Source organism: Geotrypetes seraphini, chromosome 14, assembly GCF_902459505.1.
Source record: "Geotrypetes seraphini chromosome 14, aGeoSer1.1, whole genome shotgun sequence".
Classification (NCBI taxonomy): Eukaryota; Metazoa; Chordata; class Amphibia; order Gymnophiona; family Dermophiidae; genus Geotrypetes; species Geotrypetes seraphini.
In genome coordinates, this window is record NC_047097.1 from 38,508,101 (window position 1) to 38,525,854 (window position 17,754).

A 17,754-nucleotide genomic window follows, 5' to 3' on the forward strand; every position below is an offset into this window, starting at 1 on the left:
AAAGCCTAAATTTTTTTGAAACATCTGGTTTTGTGCAGATGGCTGTTCATAATATAATCATCCTTTTTGTTGCCTAAGCCACTTTAGTACATTGTTTCCCCCTATTTTTTGTTTTCAGATTGCCTGCAATGCTTTTCAGACCAAAAAGCTACTGTATTTTTTTCCACAGGTGTCCTTTTATAGGGATTTACAAGGCACTTGGTTTATGGTTTATTAAACTTGATGTACCTCTATATTGTTCAGGTAGCAAAAGAATAACTATATTCAGAGAGAAAAGAATGCCACCTTTAAAAAGACACACATGTCAGAGGTAATATAATAAATAAGACTAATGTCAGAACATGGCGGGGGAGTGGTCTAAGGAAGATGGCCGCGGGTGCTTGGAGTTAGACACCACGGATGTTCCCTGACTGCTGTCTCTTCTGAATGGTGAAACGAAAATCTAAGCTTCGGATTTTCCCTGATGAATCCTTACCAGCAGCAACGGGCCCGATGGACGCCTTCCTTCAGCGAGGGACGCCAACACAGCCGGAGGCTTTCTCGGCTGGGAGAGACACGCTGGCTGAAGCGTTGCAGCTCTCCCTCGAGGCAACATCTCTGACCTCGGAAGAGCGGAGTCCTCCGAGTCGCCCGGGGGCGTTTGACCGATCGACGGAAGAGCAAAGTCCTCCGAGTTGTTCAGGGGCGTTTGGCCAGTCGACGGTGAAGGAAATGCCCCAGGGAGTCGGCTGAGTAGGAGGAGGGGTGAAGCCAAAACTATTATCTGTGCATTCGGAGGAGCTGGGACAGAAACTACCTCAGGATTTCCTGACACTGACTTCATCACCTGCTGAAGTTCCAGGTACTTTTTCATCAGAGGTTCTGGGTGCTGAACTGATACCAATGCAGAGACCCAAGGTTTTCAATATGGAGACAATTTGGGAAGCAATATCTAGCTTGCAAATCTCTTTGGGAACTCAAATGCAGCAACTTACTACACATTACACCTCTGTTGTGTCTGAAAATTTGGAAATGAAAAATAGGATATCCAGCGTTGAAAATAAAGTGGATGGACATGAAACTAGAATAAAAACAGTGGAGTCCCAGGTTTCAGTCTGGGTAAAAGACAGTGGAAACCTTAATTTTAAGGTGGAAATGTTGGAAAATATGACTAAAAGAAGTAATCTTCGGATTATCAATTTTCCAAAATTACCACTTATTTCAGCGCAGGATACATTTAAAAAGTATTTGAAAGAAGTTTTGAAAGTTTCCGAAACCTCCTATCCGCCTCTCACTAAAATATATTATTTACCAACCAGAGCATCTGTTCAAAAACCAAACCAGCAGAATTTGACTGCTGATAGTTTGGATTTGACAAATTTCCTGGAGAGGTCAGGTGAAGAGATACCGGCAACTGCTACGCTACTTGTACAATTTGCTATAGATGCTGACAGGGAATGGATGCTTAAATTGTTTTTTAAGTTTAAAGATGTACCATTTATGACTAAAATAGTGAGAATGTATCCAGACGTGTCACGCATGACCCAAAAGAGAAGAAAACAAGTTCTTATTTTGAGACCAAGGGTTCTGCAGTTAGGTGCGACGTTCGTACTCAGATTCCCCTGTAAATGTGTAATGACCTATCAAGGGAATAGATTTATTTTCTTTGATCCTCAGCAATTGACAAAATTTATTTCTGCTAAAGAGCAAATTTAAAATTCTTGAGAGAACTTCAGTCTCAACCTGCTCAAGTATAAGGTTTTTGGTTATGTTCTTCCCCGCTTCCATCATCATTTTCCTTGTATTATTTGATTAAGATTTCAGCAATTTTAAAGCTTTCTCCCCCATGGATTGAGGTCTAACGATACAAATCAGTAAAAAATTATTTTGGGTTTAATGTTATGCCGTATGAGAAAGAAAAATTTTGTTTTGATTTCTGTATTTCAATTGCAATGTTTATTATTACCTATTGTCTCATTTTTATCTTTGAACTGAATTGTATTATTTTCTTGTTTTGAGTAATATTATGTCAATACTATAAAATGAAAATAAAGATAAAAAAAAAAAAAGACTAATGTCTTTTGACCCTGAATCATAAATAATAGTTTTAGAGAGCCAGTTTTATAAAAACTGCTTTTGCAAGTGTGTGTGGGCAGCCATATCTAAATGACAATGCCAAGTAGAACTTGGATTTCATACATACCCAAGTCATCTACTCCTTGGATTGTCCACAGCTGGTGTAGACACAATAGCAGCATTAGCAATGAGACATCAAGCTGATAGAGGCCATCAGTTCTGTTGGCTAGTTAGGTGAGAAAGGTTGAGATTAAGGGTTGAGAAAGCATAAGTGGGGGAAAGGGAAAGTTGGGGAAAATAAACAGGATATGGGGGTTGAGAGAGGAGGACTGAAGAAGACCCATGGGTCACAGCTGATAAGTGAACCAAAGAGGCAATCACTTCTGGCTGAGCTAGCAGAGGAACCCTATGAATGCTGACAATATACTTAGAGCAAGGGGGTTAACTGCTGGCTTGAGCCACTGCTGTGAAGTGGTGCATTAACAGCTTGATCTATGAAGCTTTCTCATCCCATGGAATCAAAGTTGGAGCTTTACAAAAGCTGCAGCAGAAATCTTGGAGGGGGGATATTCCTCCACTCTCTTTGGTACAAATAGTGAAGGATTAGGTATGTGAAGAGGGGAGGGAGATGAGGATGATAAGAGAGGTCTTAGCTTCTTGCTGCTAAGTTTTTGGACTGGCTCAGACATTGAAAGAACCTTTGTTAAGGATTGGCTGTGCATAAAGACTGCTTAGCTCAGTGGTCTCAAACGCAAACACTTTGCAGGGCCCCATTTTGGATTTGTAAGTACTTGGAGGGCCTCAGAAAAAAATAGTTAATGTCTTATTAAAGAAATGACAATTTTGCATGAAGTAAAACTCTTTATCGTTTATAAATCTTTCCTTTTAGCTAAGTCTTAATTAATAATATTGTCATTTATAGCTAAAGAGACATATGATCAAGAAACTGTTTTATTTTACTTTTGCGATTATGATAAACATACCGAGAGCCTCAAAATAGTACCTGGCAGGCCACATGTGGCCCCCAGGCCGCGGGTTTGAGACCACTGGCTTATATGTTGTTCTGCCCTAACTCTGTCCTAGCACTGTCTGGAAAAAAAACCATTCTGAGCTCGTTGGGGAGGACCAAATCAGTGGCGTAGTAAGGGTGAGCTGCACCCTGTGTTATGGTGCCCCTCCACCACTACCCCACCGCGCGCACCCCCTTCCCTTTTTAACTTCTCCGGTGTGAGCAACATGCCTACGTCGGTGTCGACTCACCCTTTGACATCACTTCCTAGATGTGGGTCCTGGAAGTGACATCAGAGAGAGCGCCAATGCTGACGCGGGCAACAACCTCACGCTGGGGAAGTAAAAAAGGTACGGGGGAAGAAGGCAAGGGGTGTGCGCACGAGGTAAAGAGAGGAGTGGGGGGGGGCGGAGAAGAGGGGTGCTGTGCTCTTAGGAAGACCGCACCCAGGGCGAATCGCACCCTCCCCCTTACTATGCCACTGAACCAAATAAAAATATCAAGTCAGTAAGAGGGATTTTTGCTGGTGCTATGCAGTGTGGATAGTGCTGATCAAAATCCATAGGGAGCAGACTGGTGAAAAGGCAATTCCATAACTCTGCAGTTCAGTACCAAAACTGCAGTTAAGAATCCTTTCCAAGGAAAAAAAAAAAGAGAACCGCTTTTAAGAAGCGACCTCCCTTTCCTCCTGTATTCTGGGCCCCCTGTTCCCATCCTCTTATTTTTATTTTTCGATGTAATTTAAAATCTCCCTGCCCCCCCCAAACTCCTCTTGTATCTAACATGTCTAAACTTTGTCCCTGCCTAGGCTACAACCTGCCTTATTTTATTTCAAATTTTTATGTTTTATAAATTTTTTATAGTGTAAACCGGCCAGATACCTGTGTTGGTTGGCATACCAAATTATAAATAAATTTGAAACTATAATGGTGTTCATATCTGGCATAATGTGTAAATACAAAGGGGTGTGGACGTGTTTACTTTTAATTCTCAACTCCCACTTCGTTGTAAAGTACCCATGTCTGTTTTATCAGTCCCTCTGTGAGAAATTCCCTAACCCCTATTTGTCCTGTTTGTTTCAATTAGATTGTGAGCTCTATTGAGCGAGGATTGTCTCTTACATGTTTAATGTACAGCACTGTGCACATCTGGCACCACTATAGAAATGACAAGTAGTAGTAGTAGTATCAGCATGGGCGGAGCTTTCAATTATACAAATAACTTGGGAAAGAGGGTGGGACTTGATATGCCTTCTTTTTTGTGGTTATTACAATAAAACTGTTTACATATTAAATACAGGTGCAATGGAGGTTTAAGTGACTTCCTCGGAGTCACAATGACCTGCAGTAGGAACTGAACCCAGTTTTGTGAGTGCCTTAATGTTAGATGCACCAATATTAGGTTACACATTCAATTCTATAATGGAATTTGGGGTCTCAGATGCAATAATGGCAGAGGCTCTCACCATGCATCCTTGGGGCACCTAAATGGATGCGCCTAGTTATAAAATTGTCCCATAAACATAATAAGGCCCATAAGAGAAGCTCACACCTGAATTTTGTTTTTCCACCGGTTAGAGGATGTAAACTTAAAAAACATCATCAATATCTTTTTTCATATCAGGCAGCATTATGGGGAAAAGATCTAGAACAATTGTTCTTCTTACTGATACTTATGGGGCATTTAGGAGGCATCTAAAATCATATTTGTTTTTGAAGTACTTAGGTAGCTGATTTGTAGAATTTTATCATACAATAATCAGATCTTTTTAGGGTTTTTTTAGTTATTGGCTTATACCTTTTTAGTTTTATTCAATTTGTTGTATTTTTAACTATTGTAAACCGCATAGAACTTTATGGCCTTGCGGTATATAAACTGTTGTTATTATTATTATTATTCCATTCTTTATACTGGGTTTTTGTTTTATTAATCTGTAAAATGAAAAATGGCAGTGTAAAGATGGAAAAAATACAAATTTATAAGGCAATAAAGAGCTGTTTTTCTAAGGTTAATTTCAAAAATCAAATACTGTATAGGCAACCTTAGATATAGATACAGTTTATCCCCTTTAGGACCTCAGCAGTGCTAACTGTGAGAGAGTTTCATTCACAGATATATAAGCACAGAAGTCTTCATCGGTCACAATTTTTTATGTATTTTTTCATATAAGTTTAAATTGTAGTACTTCATTTACTAAATAAATTTTTGAAAAAAGTACTCATCTCTTTTAAAGAAGCATAGCAGGGGCTCTTCACCAACATAGGCTATGTTTCGCCCAGGAGTCTTTATCAAGGTATTTCCCCTTTGTTATGCCGGTCCATGAATACTGCCGAAAAAGTTTGCTTATATATCTGTGAATGAAACTCTCTCACAGTTAGCACCGCTGAGGTCCTAAACGGGATAAACTGTATCTATATCTAAGGTTGCCTATATTTGATTGATGAGTGTAAAGATGGGACATTAATGGAATGAGACACATTACAAAGGGATAGTAATTTGAATAACAAAATTAACCATTATACAGTTGGATTGGTTACAGTTAATTCCTTCTCTCTGACATCTGTACATCCATAATATAAGAAGCTGGAGACAGCCAAATTAGCTCTTGGTGTCGTGATTAATTTAGTCATTTGTAAAATGATAACAGCTGTCTGTATTATATGGCTGTATTTACCAAGACCACATGTCTCTACAACTTTCTTTCATTTTAATTATCATATTTAGAATGCTATTGGATGTACACAGCACTCTGTAGTGGAGTATTCAGGTATAATATCTCTCTGCCTGAAAGGCCTTAAAATCTTGCTTCTTCTTTTTTTTTTTGTCATTGAGGGGCAGGTGTGTGATATACTTTTCAGGCACGTATGAGTATATTGGCCAGTCTTTGTTATTAAATCTGCTGGATTCCAGCACAGATAGATTTTTACTGTCCATTGCACTAGCAGATTCATGTAAAACAAACTCTTTCTTTTTCAAGGAAACAATATATTTATCTTTCAACGCTATGCCTGGAACTTAAGGCTGTATGATTGGCATAAGCCAGATGTAGTGGGCGTATTGAATCATCATGTGAAGGATAGAGCTCTTGTGGTAACAGATCCTACAGTAATCCAGGCGAGGTCAACATATTTCATTACATTCTGTCAGCAGATGGATAATGAAATGTGTTAAGAATATATTTTTTCTTCTGGAATAATATTCCCCATATTCTAATAAGCAATTTTTCAAGAAGGATAACAGTTTAATAGTTTTTTTGTAGAAACATGTAAACTGTGCATGGGATCTTCTAAACAATACATAATAGGGTTCAATTCCTAGGTGTCAGTATTCAGTGATCTAGTAACTGCATGGTTAATTTATTTGTATATTTTTGTGCAAATTTTCAATAGACCTGTGCATTCTAACCAGAATACTGAAGATGCTTTTAAGGAGTAGCCTAATGATTAGTATAGCGGACTGCGATTCTGGGGAACTGGGTTCAGTTCCCACTGCAGCTCCTTATGACCCTGGGCAAGTCACTTAACCCTTCATTGCCCCAAGTACAAAAAACTTCCTCTCCCCCTGTTTTACTAAGCCGCGGTAAAGCCGTGCGCTACTTTTCATCACGCGCTAACCCCCGTGCTGGTTGAAAAACTACCGCCTGCTCAAGAGGAGGCAGTAGCGGCTAGCGCGGCCAGCAGTTTAGCGCGCACTATTACGCACATTAAACCGCTAGCGCAGCTTTGTTAAAGGAGCCCTAAATGCTCCTATGCTGCTCCGACACTCATGAGCGTCGGAGCATTTAGCATTCCAGGCCATGGTAGAAACCTCTACCACAGCTTAGTAAAAGAGGGCCTTAGATTGTAAGTCCACTAGGGAAAGTGCCTGCATGTAAAGTGTACAGCATTGTGTACATCTAGTAGTACTATAAAAACAATTAATAATAATAATAATAGTAGTAGTAGTTTTTATATGTGTAATTTATCTGTGTAACATTATTTCTGCATGATGTCTTAATGCATATTGTATCGGAAATGGAAATAGCACAATATGCCTTTTTGTTTTTGTTTTAGTGCTGTAGTCACAGGGCAATTCCATAAATTGTTACCTCATTTTGGGCTCTTGTGCATATCGTTTGGTGACATGTCTATGCTTTGCCCATGTGTATTCCCCCCCCCCACTCCACCCCCCGCTTTTGACAGTTGTGCATTGAGGGGCCCTTTTATTAAAGCTTAATGCACTCTAATGGAGATTAGCATACGCCAACTGCTTCGTAGCCTATAGGTATAAAATAGGTCTTCCAACATTTAGCGTATGCCAAGCTTACTAAAAGAGCCCCTAAATGATTTAGGCATACTATTTATAGAATGGTGCCTAGCACTTGCATGAGTAAATACACACCAATCACACTCAGAAGTGCTATTGTTCTAAAAACACTATTAGCTTTAGTCCGATACCAGTGTGTTTGTTATTAGTTCTAACACCAACCCTCCCAACCCTTATTTACCTTTTGAGCATACCAACCTAGTTTGTTTATTCTTGTTATTGTTCTAAAAACAAGCATATTATTGGTGCCTTTTTGTTGCTTATGTCCAGATTAGTTTTGTGTGGATTTTTTCATAAAAGTGTAAATAAGCCCTAAAATAAATAAAGCATGGAAGAACATAAATAACTTGCTTCAGGAGCAGCATCTAGCCCATGGGCCTTAGTTTGGAGAATCCTGCTTTTAAGACATCCTTGGTTTTATGAATAGGGAAGACAACTTCATGTCCTCATTCTGTTTGCAAGCTGCTTTTCAAAGGGGATTGTTCCAGGGAATTTCCTTTTGAAAATCCAGTGGTGAGTTGGCAGCTTTGTCCTTCATAGAAAATCAGAAAGACTATGGATTAAATCTGGAACCCAGGAGCACAGAGTGGCCTGGAGACTAAAACTAAAAAACTACAAAAACCTCACCAAGGAAAAATGAAAAAATTTCTATGTCCACAAAATTGAAAACGTTGCAATTAACAGTAGTAACCTCTTTAAACTGGTTAACGACCTCTACAACCTCGAGACACTCACTGATAACCATGAAGAATCCACATTAACCGCTAACACCCTAGCAGACTTCTTTAATTCCAAGATACAGAAACTAAGTAAGATCATCGATAACTGCCTCAGCCAATCCCCACGGGTACCTTCCAATTCTCCCAGACCCTGACATGTCCAAACCGGACCTAGGGTCCAGAACGGACCTAAGTTGGAACCAATTCATAACTATCGACTGACAATCCTTCAACAAATACTACAACAAATATACAAACTCCTTCTGCAGACTGGACATCTGCCCCCCAAACGTTATGAAAACTGCACTGATCCACTTCAAAGCCAATATGTTGGCATGGGTAAACCTCCTACTATCCACAGGAAGTTTCACAACAGGGCCACATTTCGATAACTCCAATTATAAAAAACACGAAAGAGTCACCCAATGCCCCGTCCAACTACAGACCGATCGCAAACATCCCGCTATTCACCAAAATAGCAGAAGGGGTGGTAAATGCCGAACTTACCACATATCTGGAAAAATTCAATATCTTAAATGACAATCAATCAGGCTTTCGCTCTGACCACAGCACCGAAACCATTATAGCCTCTCTACTCGATCACCTGCACACACTCTTTAGCCAGGGCTCTAGCGCCTTGATCTTGCAACTCGACCTGAGCAGTTCATTCAACCTAGTCGACCACAACATTCTCCTAGACTGCCTTGCATACATCGGCATCTCCGGCCAGGTCCTCAACTGGTTCCACGGGTTCCTACGAAACAGATCATACAGGATATTTAAGAACGACTCATTCTCATACAGCTGGGATAACTCCTGCGGTGTTCCTCAGGGCTCCCCCCGTCCCCCACCCTGTTTAATGTCTACCTTGCCTCCCTGGGAAACCTCCTTCAAAGCCTCAAGCTCAAATTTTTCATCTACGCAGATGACATTACAATAGTCATCTTGCTAACTAGTTTCACACCAGAGTTCCTCACCTCCCTTTCAAGTATACTCAATCAGATAGAACTCTGGATGTTATCCTACAGACTAAAACTAAACCCTGACAAAACAAAATTCTTCCTTGCTACCCCAAAGACAAAATCAAAGACACCACAATTCAAGTGAAAGGATCTGTTTTCCCCCTTAAAATACCGTAAAATACTGGGAGTCACACTAGACAAACATCTATCCCTGGAGAAACACACTGATATTACAGTCAGGAAAAGCATCTCGGTGCTCTGGAAACTCCGCACAATAAAAAAATACTTTGACGACACCTCATTCCGCTTGCTAATACAATCCTCCATTCTCAGCATACTGGACTACTGCAATATCATTTACTTGAGCTCCACGAAGAAAACCATCAGGAGACTTAAAATGATCCAGAACACCGCTGTCTGCCTCATATTCGGCCTGAATAAATGGGAACACGTCACCCCTTTTTACCACAAACTTCATTGTCTGCCATTAGAATCCAGAATCCTATTCAAGTTTGCCTGCTTCTGTTACAAAACAGTATTTGGATTATTCCCAAGCTACATCAACCCACACTTCCACCTGAATCGCACCAACAAGAACTCCTGCAGAATTCATCTGTTCGCCTTCCCCTCCCTAAAACTATGCCACTCCAAAAGATTCCTTGACAAAATCTTCGCCTTCCAGGCTGCCAAGCTGAACCCATTCTATCCCAAATGGTCCTCGAGGCCCCCACCTACCTCGGCTTTAGAAAATTACTCAAAACTCACCTATTCCACGGACAGGACCCTTAATGCCCCTCCTCAATTGAACTGAAACCTCCTCCTACCCCCCTCTTATTGTACTACCCCAACCTACTCCCCCCATGACCTTCTCTTTCCTACTCCTTCTAACCTCAACTACTTCACTGCTTGCAACTTTGATCAATTGGTGTGAACCGCTTGTAACTTTGATTAATAGATGTGAACCGCCTAGAACTCCCTGGGTATGGCGGTATACAAAAATAAAATTATTATTATTATTATTAATTCCATGGAAATTAAAAATATAAAAGAGTTGTGCATTTTCTTATACAGTAGAATCTCAGTTAACCAGCACTCTCAACCAACCGGTAAAAAAATTGCCAGTTGGGGGGAAAAAAAGTCCCCCAAAGCACCAGCGGCAGCAGTTCTGAGCATCAAATCCCCCTCCCTCAAGCTCCGAAGCAGTAGAAGCAACAACAGTCCTGAACCGTGAACCCCCACCTCACACCAAAGCACCATCGCAGCAGTGGTCCTGAACCACAACCCCCCCTTCTTCCGCCAAGCCCTGAGGTAACAGAAGCAGGCAGCATTTCTGAGCCATGAACCCCTTCACTTTCTCCCTCCCTTCCTTACCCAAAGTGGCAGCCAATCAGCAGGAGGTAGCTCTCAAATCAGGCTGCTCATGGCCAGCCCCAGCAGGGCCTTTCCTCTGCCACATCAGAAGTGACGCATCATAGGAAAGGCCCTGCTGGGACTGGCCACAAGCAACCTGTTTTGAGCGCTGCTTCCTGCTGACCGGCTGCTTCTTCAGGTAAGGAAGAGAGGGAGGGAGCAAGGGGGTTCGTGGCTCAGGACCATCGCCTGCTTCTGCTGCCTTAGGGGCTTGGGGCGGGGGAGGGTTCAGGACCGCTGCTGCACTGGTGCTTCAGAGCGGGAGTGAGGGAATTGAGATCTGGCAGTAACTCTCAGGCAACCAGAAAAAAAACCAGTTATCTGGCATCCACCAATCCCCATGGGTGCCAGATAACTGAGATTCTACTCTATATAGATGAGGAATGGTGGAATGAGGAATGGTGTATTCTCTGTATAAATATTGTCGCTAATGAAATATTTGGAAGTGTTTCCTGATTGTATTGCTTTGTCTTGCTTGTCACTAATTTTCAAAATATGACTGTCCTTCTGTTTTCAGGCAAAAACTGGGATCTGACTGCAGCTCTGAATGACTATGAACAGCTCCGACAGGTGCACACAGGAAATCTGCCACAGGTGTTTAATGAAGGGAAACACTATAAACAGCAGGAAAAGGAATTAGCTCAACAAGTGAACAAGATCGAGCGACCAGGTCTGCAGAGACAGGATGACATTGCTCAAGGTAATTGTGATAGCATTTGCAGCTTGTACCTGAGAGCTTAGTATGAGGGCAGGGAGTGCCCTAGGCAGTGACAGTCCCCTTCTGCATAGGTCTGCTTTTCTCAGTTGTAAGACATAAGGGAGGAGAGTGTGGCACAGTGGTTAAAAGCTACAGCCTTAGCACCCTGAGGTTGAGGCTCAAACCCACACTGCTCCTTGTGACCCTGGGCAAGTCACTTAATCCCCCCATTGCTCCAGGTACATTAGATAGACTGTGAGCCTGCCAGGACAGACAGGGAAAAATGCTTGAGTACCTGAATAAATTCATGTAAACCATTCTGAACTCCCCTGGGAGAACAGTATAGAAAACTGAATGAATAAATAAAATAACTGTTGAGATTTTTTATTTATTTATACGATTTTCAAAAAAACCAAATACATCCAAGTATGAAACTTGTAAAAAAGGATGGGGGGGAAGAAAATTAAACAAAATACGCTTTGGAAATTATGCACAATTGGATCATATTTTAATACTACCTCATTTAGGTTATTGGTACAGTCCTTGGTCTTAACAGCCCTGAAGCCCTTTAAATCTCTATGGGCTTCGGGGCCGTTAGCGCATTGTAGCCGCTAGTGCGGCTTTGTAAAAGAGGCCGTAAATGTTGGAAGGGACCATTATTTGAAATAAGCATATAGAAATCGCCTGCTATCTAAACCATGTCATACCCATGATGAAAGATGGGTCCCTCTGAATATTTATCCAGTTAGCTGCATTTAATATGATTTGTTGCTTAGATTTTTTAGCAGTGTATCCAATGTTATATACCTTATTTTCACTCATATACCGCGCACCCGTGTAAAACGCGCACACGGGTATAGCGCGCGGGGAACACAAATTTATGTAAAGAAATTTTTATATACCGCGCACACCCGTATACCGCGCATGCCGCCCCGACTCTCCCGTCGCCGCCTGACTCTCCTTTCGCCCGCCCCGACTCTCCTCTCCCCCTTGAAGTCCTGTACCCACCCTGAAAGCCTGATGCCCCCCCGACATCCGATTCACACCCCACCCCCCCGAAGGACTGCTCGCACCCCCACCCCGAAGGACTGCTCGCACTCGCACCCCGAAGGACCGCTCGCACTCCCACAGCCTCCCCCCCCATCATGGAGAAGCTCCTACCGTTGTCCTGCTGCTTCCTCTGCCGGCGGTCCCGGCCCTTCTGTGAGCCCTGCGTCTGCTGCTTCCTCTTCCGGCGGTCCCAGCCTTATGTGAGCCCTGCGCCTGCGCTGCTTCCTCTTCCGGCGGTCCCGCCCTTTCTCTGACATCAGAGGGCAGGACCGCCGGAAGAGGAAGCAGCGCAGGCGCAGGGCTCATAGAAGGGCCGGGACTGCTGGAAGAGGAAGCAGCAGACGCAGAACTCACAGAAGGGCCAGGACCGCCGGAAGAGGAAGCAGCAGACGCAGGGCTCACAGAAGGGCCGGGACCGCCGGCAAAGGAAGCAGCAGGACAACGGTAGGAGCTTCTCCATGATGGGGGGGTGGAGAGGCTGTGGGGGTGCGAGCGGTCCTTCGGGGTGCGAGTGCGAGCGGTCCTTCGGGGTGGGGGTGCGAGCGGTTCTGCGGGATGAATCGGACGTGGGGGGAGGGAACTATGTAAAAAAAATGTTGTAAAACGCGCTCACGCCTATAACGCGCATGGTTATGCACGGTTTGTAAAATCATGTATAACGCGCGCGTTATATGCGTGAAAATACGGTAAATCAAATATAAATTTATATGGGATAGATGAACTTATGAACTGCTGATGGAGAAGTATAAGGGGCACGTAGTTTCACTTCTCACTTTCCCATTATGCCCCATAGGATGGTGTGCTTTGAATATAATCCCCATGTTATATTTCATTGTTACAGGATTTATGTGATATGAAACAGAATAAAGAATAAGCTGCAAAATTCCAAGTCTCACTTACATCTTGGACAACTAGTGCTGAAGCCTAGGGTTTAATTTGTAGACAGGAAGCAAGTGGAATGGTGGAAAGGGTGAGTTTCCCACGGGCGGGAGCAATAAAAAGAGTCAGATTAAGGAGTAGAGTGACTAATCTATGCTCTGCTACAGCCAACCCATCTTCTGCCTGCAAGACTGCCTGGAAAGGTGGGGTGAAGTAGAATGCCCTTACTATTTTGGAGTCTGAAAAGTAGTGGAACTGGTTTCCAAGCCCCCCCCCCCCCCTCCCGATTAAAGCCCTTCCTGAAGTCTGTAGTGAATCAGTGCACAAGTTTACAAATGTTATAGAATATCCACAAAATATTGCACCTTCTTAGTTTAAAGTATACTTTAGATAATAAGAAGTCTAAATGCCAGACCCTTTCTTTTTCTCTGCCAGAAAAGCGACTCTCCAGGGGGATTTCTCATGCCAGTTCTGCCATTGTTTCCCTTGCTCGATCGCATGTCGCCAATGAATGCAACAGTGAGCAATTTCCTCTGGAGATGCCCATCTACACATTCCAGCTCCCAGATCTTAGCGTGTACAGTGAAGACTTCAGAAGCTTCATTGAGCGGGACCTAATAGAACAGTCAACAATGGTAGCCTTGGAGCAAGCAGGTCAGTAAATAGTTTTGTAATACCCATGGGATACTTGGATCTTAATTTTTACATTTATTTATTAATTTTCTTATAGCTAAATGTCCATTGAGAACTATACACTTAGTCCAGTGATTTTCCACTTTTTTTCATTCTGTAGTTTATTGACAGAATGAAAAAAAGTGGAAAAGCACTGGACTAAGTGTATAGGCCTCAATGGAGACTGCTTCAAAAAACAACCAGGGATAGTATCTTCTGGTCAAACTTTTATTATAACAAAATGTATGCATGTATAGTTTGACCTGACATGGTTTGTGTTTCGAATCTGTGAGCCTACATCAGGGGTCAAAAAGTCAACGTAATGACGGTTTGTTGTGTCTAATGGCAAAGGAGATATATTTACATCTGGATTGGGCAAACTTTATATTTGATCTTACAAGTGGCTGTCTGTATATGACATTGACTTATTGACCCCTGATGCTCAAGGCCTCGCTCTGATTACAAGTCGAAGTAGATGCAAGAGATAAAATCCTTTTTCATTTGTTAAAGCTTATGAGTCTTAGGTCATTGATGATGCATTTAGTATGGGTATATAGCTCAAAATGTTTCATTTTATACTATTTTTCTTGTTTATGAGAATTTTCATTTTGTTCAAGATTTTCATTTTGTTTTTTGTTTTTCATTAAAGGAGTAATATCATTAAATCTACATAATCGTTCCTGATAGTGCATACAAATGCAAATAGAGCCTGATTCTGTTTAGGACGCCCGGTCTCAGCAGCTGCCTAAGCGGATTTTGAGAATCACACATTGGCGTTCTATACAGAATTGCGTTTGTCCTAATGGACAGATGCCTAACCTGCCTAACCACCCTGATTCTATAACCAGCGTCCATGTCGCAGGTGTCATTTAGAGAATCATTTTGCTCCTGAGCTAATCGCAGCAAGGGCTGAGCAGCAGCGGCAGGGAACTCCCAACCCCCCTCCCCCGAAGTTGGCCAGCAGGTGGGATGCCCTCTCTCACCCACACTCGAACCTCCCTACATTGTCTGCGGCAGAAGGGATGCCTATTCCTTCCTGCCGGAACCCCCGAAACAAACCCTGGCAGGAGGAATGCCCACTCCATCCTTCCGGCACCCTCCCCTGAACCCCACCTGGAACCCCCCCAACCTTTATCAGTAAGGCCGGCCGGAGGGATGCCTACTTCCTGTAGTCGTCAGGTCTGCCTCTTCAGAATGGCGGGCCTTCCCCTGGGATGCACCGGAGAGGGGCCTAAGGACCTGATTGGCCCAGGCACCTAAGGACAATCCCATAGGAGTGGCTTTAGGCACCTGAGCCCACCGGAGTCTTAGGCCTCCTTCCCAGTGCATTCTAGGATGCACTGGGAGTGGTCTAAGACCCCGATTGACCAGATCCTTAAGGCCACTCCCATGGGCTTGGTGGATGCTGGACAACTGTTTTTCTGGTTGCGTGAGTTACTGTATAACACAGTACTGTACAAGGAGTGTCTGCCAGATCTCAATTCCATTCCTCCCTCCTGAGCTCCAAATTGCCCCTCCCTCCCTCCCTCCCTCAAGCCCTGAAGCAGCAGAAGCAGGTGGCGGTCCTGAGCTGTGAACCCTCTCGCTTGCTCCCTCCCTTCCTTACCTGAAGCAGCAGCTGGTCAGTAGAAGGCAGCGCTCAAAACAGGCTGCTTGCAGCCAGCCGTTGCAGGGCCATTCCTCTGATACGTCATGCTCAGGACCGCTGGCACGCTGGTGCTTCAGGGCAGGAGAGAGGGGGTTTCGTGGCTCAGGACTGCCGCCACACTTGTGCTTCAGGTCGAGAGGGAGGTGGAGTTCGCAGCTCAGGACTGCCACCGCTTCTGCTGCTTCGGGGCTCGAGGGAGGAAGATCAGGTTCAGGATTGCTGCCACTGGTGTTTCTGGGGACTTTTTTTTTTCACTGTCTTTTTTTTTGCCCGTTGGGTGAGAGTGCCGGTTAACTAAGATTCTACTGTATAGCCACTTGCATAACGTAACCAAAAGTATTTTTCTCAAAACAAAATTTAAAGGCAGTTAGCAGTTATCCAGTTAACAGGTGGTTTGAATGTGGCTACTAACCATATAACACCTCTGGATCAGCATGTTTATAATAATAATAATAACTTTATTCTTCTATACCGCCACAATTGTGGGACTTCTAGGCAGTTCACATCAAAGAGAGCTGGACAATCAGCGAGTTACAATATGCAGATAGTCAGTGAAATTACGGTATGCAGAATCTTAAAATGCAGCGAATTATAATGTAACATACAGTTTGTTAAGAATTTCAGAGGGGACATGTTAGAAATAATAGAATTGGATTTAGTATTTGGTTTAGTTACTGTTTAGGTGATATATCTGTCGAATAAGGCAGTTTTTATGACTTTTCTAAAAGCATCGTAGGTCAGTCTAGCTCCATTAATGTAGTTGTCTAGCCCACAGTTCTTCAACCGCCGGTCCGCGGACCGGTGTCGGTCCGCAGAAAATTTCTGCCGGTCCACGCAGGGCCGGCGAGATCAAGTCGGCAGTTAAATTTCCTGCCGACTGCGGTTCCTGCTCATTAATGTTCCTCCCAACCTCAGGCGATTAAGATAGGCTGCCGACGTCGGGCCCTTTCCTCTCTGAGTCTCGCCTGTTCGGAAACAGGAAGTTGAAACAAAATAGGCGGGACTCAGAGAGTGAAGGTCCCGACATCGGCAGCCTGCCTTGATCGCCGCCCCTGCCGAGTTGCTGAAGAGGGCCGCGGAGAGAGCTGCAGATTCAGGTGCAGGTGGAGGGAGATGGTCAGCGTGTGCGAGCAAGATCCTGGGGAGCCTTCACAGTGGCTGTCTCCCCTCCCACCAGCTCTCCTACTTGCCAGGGCAGTGATTTACCGGCAACTTCCTGCAGGCAAGTACTGAGAGCTGCTGGAAGGGGAGACAGCCACTGTAGGAGGCAGGGAAGCTGCTGGATAAAGGGAGAGCTGTTACTGGACTTGGAGAGAGTTCCTCTCCTTCTGGGAGGGGAGGAGGGAAAGGGATGGGAAGAGAAAAGAGTTAATGTTGGATAGAGGGAGGAGGGAAGGGAGAATAAGGAGAGATGCTGCTGGAAGGGGAGGAGGGAAAGGGATGGGAAGAGAGTTATCAAGGATTGACTGAACGAAATTAACCCGGACTTTTTTCTACTCACAGAAACTTGGCTACTATCAGATAGCGACATCATTATCAAAGATTGTCTCCCCCCAGGCTTCAAGATTCTAACTCTAGCCAGAACCTGGGGAAGGGGAGGAGGATTAGCAATAATCTACAGAGACCACTTAAATTGCGCTGTTCTTAACTCTGAATCTTCGCCCAACTTAGAGATATTATCAGTATCGCTAACCTCAAAAACCCTAACAGCCTCCCTAACAACTATTTTGTTCTATGTTCCACCCAAAAAATGGAACCTAGCCAAGGAGGACTTCGCGGAATTTTTGATAACCAACTCACTAGCAAGCCCATACAACTTACTATGTGGTGATATCAACATTCACCTAGAGCAAACAGACCAACCAGATATATCATATTTTTGGTCACTCATCTCTCAATTAGACTACTTCATACCACCCCCAACCAAAACCCATCAAAAAGGTCATCAGTTAGACCTGGTGACTTTCTCCTCTAAAGAACCAATCAACCCCAAACTCTACTGGAAAGAAGATAACTGGTCAGATTCCCTATGGTCTGACCATAGACTATGTAACTTCACTATTGACTGCCAGCAAAGAACTAACATAAACAAGAAAACAAGAACTAATAAAACCCACACTTCCCGAGGTAAGATCGACCCAATAGAATTCTGGTCCCATTATGAGAATATCATTATTCAAAATGCAGAAACAGATCAATTCATGTCCTCATGGACTAAATACAGCACTAACATTCTAAACAAAATTGCCCCTTAAAAATCCGCAGAATTAGAAGCACAAATCTAGAGGGATGGTTTGACTCCGAGCTGCTACTGCTAAAGAGAAACCTAAGAAAGTCAGAAAGATTAT

General features: G+C 43.4%; 1 protein-coding gene across 6 annotated transcripts in view; it reads left to right on the forward strand.

Annotated features, from left to right (window-relative positions):
* OTUD7A (OTU deubiquitinase 7A) overlaps positions 1–17,754 on the forward strand; it is a 548,435-nt gene that overhangs the window by 348,997 nt on the left and 181,684 nt on the right. For 5 of the 6 annotated variants that reach the window (XM_033921034.1, XM_033921035.1, XM_033921037.1 and 2 more), the window contains 2 exons: positions 10,978–11,160; positions 13,522–13,740. In XM_033921034.1, the coding sequence (XP_033776925.1) occupies positions 10,978–11,160; positions 13,522–13,740 (402 nt within the window). Of the gene's footprint in view, positions 1–10,977; positions 11,161–13,048; positions 13,178–13,521; positions 13,741–17,754 lie in introns of those variants that run through there. The other variant, XM_033921039.1, reaches the window with a different exon arrangement.